We start from the raw sequence: 7,681 nt of genomic DNA on the forward strand, positions 1-7,681 counted from the left end.
TACTGTTTGCCTCTCGCTACTTCCGTCTTGATAAGCCATCAATGGACGCTCGCCGCCATCCGCCGATGCCAAGCAGGCCATCTTATCCCTGGTCCAAAAGTTCTCTCGTCACACAGGTAATTCACCTTCATCATGCTTCTCCCTCGACTTCGCGCATTCCCGCCACTGTCCTATCGCTGACACTTGTGCCCTTCCAGATTTGGGCTGCGGCCATGGGATTCGCCATTGCAAGTGCACTGCGTCTGTCAACTCGGCTGACATCCCAAGCAAGCTCGTCGCCGTCGTCATCCTCCTCCGGCCTCCTGCTTCTCTATCTATCGACCTCCTCGCTGCTGGCGCACGCAGCCTCTCCCCGAACCGCCAGCTTTCAGTCGCAGAGAACTCTCTCTTCACTGCCAACATGTCCGATCAACAAGGCCACGTGCCCCGCGATTTCAGGCGTTCGCTCCTTCCACTCTTCCTCGCACAATTGGAGTAGCACCACCCAATTCTCGTATCACGTAGCCGCGTCATATTCAGCAAAGGGTAACAGGTTCAATGCGGACAAGAATACCTTCACGAGGGATGTTTTCGATCCCGCCGAGAGCGGCTTCCTGAGCTTTAAGGAGTGCAAAGCTTCCTCGGGTAAGCGAGCGCGACCGAAAAGTGGACAAGATGCATTCTTTTTCAGCCAGGTTGGGACCACACGAACTACAGCATTTGGGGTGGCGGACGGCGTTGGCGGCTGGGTTGAGTCTGGTGTGGACCCTGCCGACTTCTCACACGGGCTGTGCGAGTACATGGCTTGCGCCGCTCGAATGTGGCCACAGGGAGCTAGGTCGAATTCGTTACATCCGAAAGACCTGCTCCAGGCGGGGTACGACGAGGTCATGGTGGACCGTGGGATTGTCGGTGGTGGCAGCACAGCATGTCTCGCTGTCGCAGAACCAGATGGGAATGTCGAAGTGGCCAACCTCGGCGATTCTGGCTTCATGCATTTGGGGTTGAACGCTGTGCGACACTTCACTCAACCACAGACTCATGCCTTCAACACTCCATACCAGCTCTCTAAAACCCCAGAACGCATGTTGGTCCAGATGGCGGTATTCGGGGGTACAAGCGCCCTATCTGACCTTCCAAAGGAGTCGAATGTAACACATCACCTAGTACGCCATGGTGATGTGCTCATTTTCGCTACGGACGGAGTGTGGGACAATCTGAGCCCGCAGGATGCGCTGAGCATTGTGAGCCGCTCTATGATCGATCTTGGTGCTTGGGAAGAGAAAGACGGCGTTCTGGAGGTTGGCCCTGACCTGCCCAAATTAACCCAAGCCACACGGGATCGTAAAGCTGACAACGACTCCCTCCAAGCCAAACTCGCCATTGCTATTGCGAAAGAGGCCAAAGAGACTAGTCTCAACACCCGACGAGACGGTCCGTTTGCGAAAGAGGTACAGAAGAACTTCCCCGGTGAGAATTGGCATGGTGGAAAACCGGACGATATCGCTGCGGTGGTCGCTGTCGTGGTCGAGGACATAGTATCGTAAAATCGCGCATTCCTGTATAATGTAATTGTATCATGTGGATCGCATGGGCCGGCGTTTGAGGATGCTTTTAGAGATGGATTGCATAGACATATTGGGCGGTGCTCTTGGTTAGATTTATGTACCATGAATCCAGTTTGACAGAACTGCAACCATTGTTCTCGTCGGTGCTACGACTATGCCGCAGTGCAAGATAACGAACCGATGTTCAAATAAGGTTATGCTAGTGATTAGATGCGCTCATCAAGAGAGCATAAAATTATCGTGTGCGGTTCTTTTGTTTATTTACCGGCGTTGCTTCGGTTACCACGCGAACTCACCTGCAGCACACGCGCTTCCTTCAACGGCCAACTTGAACGTCTCCGCAACCGCATCGCTACTACGACAGCCGCCGGAAATCCGCGCCTTATGTATGGAAAGCTAATCAATCGGTCGACATTCGCTCTTACGATTCACCTGCTGGACTATAGATAGCCCGAGCCCAGCGATACAATGGCGACCGCGTCTCCTACCCCCATGGGCTCGTCCAATGGCTTCGGACGAATGTACTCTCAGTCCACAATTCGGCCGATGCGGCGACGAGATTCACCGCTGTCTGTGTTGGGACAGTCTCATGGTTTTTCGGCAGATGCGCCGATGATGCAAAACATCAACATTGGCGACAGTTCCGACGACGAGATACCGCAGCCCATGAAGCTCAGTGCCTTGACAACCGCACTGCTCGCGCAAAACGAAGTAGATTCGCCGGAGAAGGCAGCAGGAAGGAAGCCGAAACTACGGATATCACGCACAGGGTCTGGATCGAACACGCCTGTACAGGATACAGTCACCCCCGCCCCTAGTCTCCGCATAAAAAGGGTTCCACTTCGGGGGGCACCAATGAGGAGGCTACGGAGGACACCTCAAAGCGAGGAGGAGCACCCTCCTTCACAGGACCAGGAAAATCTCCCTATTTCGGTGATGGGGGTCGACACCATGAAGCCGACGGATTCTGTAATGAAAGTTGCCGAAAACAACGAGCCCCGTCAACCGCTCCAACCACGATCGCCTGTCCATATCTCAAGACAGGACAGACCGATGCCACTGCAGCCCATTAGCGCAAACACTCCGCATCGACCAGCCCCACCACCTCCGCCGAAAATGTCAGTACTAGAGACAGCTACTGCCGCCGCAGGTGCTGCAACTACGAAGACACGGGAGAGGAAGAAGAGGAGTCAGCTCGCTGTCAATGGAAAGCATTATTCGCAGATGGACCGAATTGGAAGAGGGGGAAGTTCTGCCGTATATCGGGTTATGGCGGAGAATTTTAGGTTATTTGCGCTAAAAAGAGTGAAGCTCGAGGATGCGGACGAGTCTGCTGTACGAGGATACAAGGGCGAGATTGATCTACTACAGAAGCTAAACGATGTGGAAAGAGTGGTCCGGCTCTACGACTGGGAAGTAGACGAATCGCGGCAGATACTAAGTGTGGTAAGTTGTGTGATAACATCCGAAACCTTTACAAGCATTCCAAACCTAACAATTCTGTAGCTAATGGAGCTGGGTGAATCCGATCTCGCTCGGATAATACGTATGAAGCTAGACCCAGCCGAGGCGAGATTAGACCTCAGTTTTACGCGCTACTACTGGAAGGAAATGCTCGAATGTGTTCAGGCCGTCCATGACCATGATATCGTCCATTCAGATCTCAAACCTGCCAATTTCCTCCTCGTGCAAGGCCGCCTAAAACTCATCGACTTTGGTATCGCCAACGCAATCGACATAGACAACACTGTAAATGTTCATCGAGACTCTCACGTCGGCACTCCGAATTACATGTCTCCTGAAAGTCTAGAAGACACGAATGCGGATATGCGAGGGCAGCTTGGAGCAGGCAATGTAGCCAAGATGATGAAACTCGGAAAACCAAGTGATGTATGGAGTCTTGGTTGTATTCTCTATCAGATGGTGTACGGTCGACCACCTTTTGCACACATTCCGAACCAAATTCACCGCGTAATGGCCATAGTAAACCCCCGTCTTCCCATCCAATATCCAGACGAGGGGGTAGGAGGCGTGAGGATCCCCCCAGGCCTGAAAGCCACACTCCGACGCTGCCTGCAACGAGAGCCCTGGAAACGTCCCACAATCCCGCAACTACTAGACGAACGTGACCCCTTCCTCTACCCCGATGGTGGTGAGGATCTCCGCATCCCACAAGATTTGCTCGGCCAGATCATCCAAAGAGTTGCAGATCGCTTCCGTGATCCGAGCAAAAACGCTCCGACGGATGAAGAGATAAAGCAATACCCAGCGTCATTCTATGCCAAAATTCGAGATCTCATAGAAAGTGGCTGATGGTGCTGCCTACACATTGCACCTGGTGGCATTTACAACAATTCGGTGTTTCTTTTTCTATCCCTAGCAAAAACCTCGTTCTCGCACACGCAACCTATTTTAATGATGTTGACGTACTACTACTAGATGGAGGTCTTAGTTATTCCCTCGATCACACGGTCATACTTTTCGAGCGTTCAGCATTGCACATATCTAGCGGGGCGCCCGGTACTTGCTTTCTTCGGATTTCCTCTTTGCCCACCCCTTCTTTTGAAAGGTGCGGTACCGTTGTCTCTCGCTCAGTTTCTGCCTTCGGCTCGGCCGCATACGAGAGGAGTAGCTGTTGTGATTCTTTTGGATGAAAGTCTATCCGGCGTTGGTCTTCGGAGTTGGATGTTGAAACTCTTCTTGTATATATCCTGCGTTTAGCTCCTCTTCATTGGATGCTCGGAATGAGTGCGTGAATCACGTAGTGAAGACAACGCAAGACGATTTTTTTCCATGTTTAGAGAGTTCCTTGTTCCATGGTTTCTTTAATAGCAGTGGATACTTGAGGTTTCTAATGTTCTATGAATTGCGCCTGCCTTCCAAGTTTTGGGATTGTGTCTTATATTCTTGTAACGGAGACTCAGGCAAGAGCGTGAAGCGTTGCTACTTGATTCAATACCAGAGTGAAAGAAGAACTCATTCCAACACCATAATCTTTAAAAACACTCACACTCATAACATCAAATCAATACAAACCGTGCTCGATTATTCACACTAGAACAATCCCTTCTTCCAGCAACGGTTAGGGCTGTTGTTCTAGCACATCCAGGTATCATGAGAGATACCTTGAAACACATATTTTTTTCTTAGTTCAGAAGCCCCTAGACTTCTCTTCCTAGTACATACGACCGTGGGACCAAGAACAGTCCGAACCCCAGATCCTCTCCGATTCGCCGTCGATCAAGGGACTGTTCTCCAGCCTTTTTGTTTTCTGTTTTCCGAATTCCGTTTCTATACTAGCATAATTCAGGATCCGGTAGTGGGGAATGGGGAATGCACACGGCTAAGTCGCTATGTGGCGTGTTAATGCAGTCACGTTGGCCTGCACCTCAGCCAATGTCCCATTACACGATTTATTTCCTAATCAGACAATCTAGGCCCCAAAAATATACAGAGCTGTACACAATCAGCTCATGGTTTACCCTTCTGAAGCCAAATTGCTGCCTGCCAAATCAGCCACACCCTACCAAACGAAAGGTCGTCTCAACTTCCTTCTTAACAAACTAAGGGCTGCTAAGGCACAGCAGAATCCCAAGCACTGTTTATGTCTTGCTTGTAGATCTAGTTCTTCCGTATAACTCAACGTCTGATCTTCTTGCATGCTTGCTAACTTTCATAGGTAGGCTGCCTCCTTGACCCTCCATTGTACCCATCTTCCAAACCTCCACCCACCCCCAAACAAGGAAATGTGACTTTTACAACGCAGCAACACGAGCGAGATCACCCCCACCAAGGACTTTTCAAGCGAAGATCTCATTCCTCCCTATGGGATTCTCTCACATACCTGGAATGTGGGCCATGAATTCACCTTCCGCGATTTGATAGATGGTACCGGACTGCACAAGGCTGGCTACAAAAAGATTCAGTTTTGTGGACAACAAACTGAATGCGATGGTTTACGATACTTCTGGGTCGATACCTGCCGCACTATACAGACTCACCACCGACGACAACGCCCTACGAAAAGGGTGGCATATGCTGCCGAAAATGGCGGCAGAATGTACATAGCTTTTCAATACAAACGTATTAATATTTCCGTACTCACAACCTTTTCATCTGAGAATCCTTGATCAACGTTCTAATCCGAGAAACCGATCATGCGGCGAGGGCCCGGAATCAGGCAACCCGCTATGCAGTTGCTGAGCAAGACTGGAAGATGCAGCTGCCGCAGGCCCCTCGCTGCCACTCAGCTGCATTCACGGGATTACTATGCAATGCTGGACCTTGACATTATATAGCTTTGTACAGTCGTGAAGTTACAAAGACACAGGAAGTTAGCTGAGCAGGCTGTGCTGAGTTGCCCAACGTTACTCACGCGTGTCACAACGTAGAGCCAAATATTATCCTTGATGCCTCGGGCAAAATACGGCGTTCCAAGGACACTCCACCTCTGTCCAGGCCTTCTAAAGCGGAAACCTGTACTGATTATGCGGCCGACTTGATATGGCGCTAACTGCAATTGACTTAGAAAATTGCCCCTGTTGAGGGAACCCTGTGGTAGGAACAAAATTAAAGAGCAAACAAGAAACCAATTCTGCTCACAGCTGTAAAGTGGACGCTTTTCTGTTTTCATCTTCGTCGCCGTAAATGCCGCGCGGGCAGATTATAGCTCTCATCATGCCGCCACGCGGATGCCTCCTTACGGCTTGCCAGTGGCTTCATAGCCGACCTAAGTTTATCAGCAGCAAATCAACGTAATTTATCTTTCATCTAAGGATAGTTCTCCGACTTCATGGCCAGCACCTACGGATTTGCTGGGCCTCGATATAGCAAGCAGCGCTTCAGGTTGGTTTCATCCTTCGGCGGCTATTAGCGTTGAAGATTCCGTCTCTAAATTAAACGCTAAAACCAATAAATCGCCTTGAGCCGCACAAAGCTGCTTCTTTTGCCCTGTGCTGAACTATTACGGATACAGTGGATCCCGAATGGATAGGGGCGATTGATACATGTGGTTATGGAAGGATCAAGTATAAACATGGACCAACTTCTGTTGGAAGAGAAAATTCCAGAGCAGTAAATTCACCAAAACAATTCGAATACTCATCGCATCTACGCCTGTCTAATTCATATCCTACCCAAGTATCGCACATCATCCTATTCTTAACGATGACGACTACATATAATGTCTACAAAGTTTACTTTTCACAAGCTTCTGGTCCAAGCCATGTCGGAATAGCTCTCGTCCCTGCGCAGCTCATAGATCAAGGCAGGGGTCGCTTCTATCACGTCAAAGGAAATGTGGGAATGGGGATGGACTACGAATCGCGACCAGCCTATAACTTTGCGAGGTCGAAGTCGTATGAGAAATCGGAATGTGTCTGCCAGTTGCCGAAGTCAAATCTCGAAAAGTTCGAGGAGATCGCAGCCTCTCAGCCACCGCCCCATGACGAACGAGTCTTTTTCGAAAAGAACCCAGATCCACCTGCTCCGGACTGCGCCACCTGGGTTGATGAAGTAATGGCACAGGTTCAACAACTCTCGTAGAGGGGAATTCACAGTCGCCAATGGAGCTTCCAGTCTTGCATGCTGTAGCGGGGTGGAATTCTTCTGTTGTGGTTTTCGCTGTAAGAAGATAAACAAGTGGACAGGAGAGGGCGTGGCGTGGCTCAAGAAGCAAAAGAACCGTAGATCACTCTGGCAGTCTTGGCACTAGATATCAATGGAGAAAACTTATCTCAGCTAGCTCAGCCGCCTAGCGAGAGAGCTCCTACCACCATCCATACAGCTACTCTAAACAGAGTATAGACTAGAGGTTAGCAGGTTTAACCCCTACTACTCTTTTCTTACTTAACGTACTTCACGGGCGAGTTGCTCACACACCTGAGTCGCTCACTTTTGCTAAGACCCCACCCTAACAAACTCTATTATAGCCTATAACAACCCGCTCTAGCACTATATAGTACAGTACAGCCTAGAATATTATTTAGATACTACTTCTACTTCTTACTTACATATTTGTGTGTTATGCCTAGTCTAATTACACTATCTGTAGCGCCTTTAGAATAGCTTACTTACAGTCTGCTGCTTTCTATAGATAAAAGAATTACCCTAAAGCTCTGCATAGACATAGGTAG

General features: G+C 49.6%; 3 protein-coding genes across 3 annotated transcripts; all 3 read left to right on the plus strand.

Moving 5' to 3' along the window:
- Positions 1-131: 131 nt before the first annotated feature.
- Positions 132-1,739, plus strand: BDR25DRAFT_335536 (5-azacytidine resistance protein-like protein azr1; the record flags this gene model as incomplete). The annotated part of the gene is made up of 2 exons (XM_033693022.1): positions 132-1,449; positions 1,711-1,739. Exons 1-2 carry the CDS (start codon positions 213-215, stop codon positions 1,737-1,739), a joined length of 1,266 nt encoding a protein of 421 aa, XP_033544984.1. The 5' UTR covers positions 132-212.
- Positions 1,740-1,905: 166 nt separating this feature from the next.
- Positions 1,906-4,214, plus strand: BDR25DRAFT_335537 (kinase-like protein). Its single transcript, XM_033693023.1, has 2 exons — positions 1,906-2,993; positions 3,054-4,214. Exons 1-2 carry the CDS (start codon positions 2,016-2,018, stop codon positions 3,858-3,860), a joined length of 1,785 nt encoding a protein of 594 aa, XP_033544985.1. The 5' UTR covers positions 1,906-2,015; the 3' UTR covers positions 3,861-4,214.
- A 2,410-nt stretch (positions 4,215-6,624) lies between these two features.
- Positions 6,625-7,234, plus strand: BDR25DRAFT_58050 (uncharacterized protein). The gene has a single exon (XM_033698777.1). The coding sequence runs from the start codon at positions 6,714-6,716 to the stop codon at positions 7,089-7,091; it is 378 nt and encodes a 125-aa protein (XP_033544986.1). The 5' UTR covers positions 6,625-6,713; the 3' UTR covers positions 7,092-7,234.
- Positions 7,235-7,681: the final 447 nt, after the last annotated feature.

This window comes from Lindgomyces ingoldianus (assembly GCF_010093535.1).
Source record: "Lindgomyces ingoldianus strain ATCC 200398 unplaced genomic scaffold BDR25scaffold_26, whole genome shotgun sequence".
In the NCBI taxonomy this organism is placed as follows: Eukaryota; Fungi; Ascomycota; class Dothideomycetes; order Pleosporales; family Lindgomycetaceae; genus Lindgomyces; species Lindgomyces ingoldianus.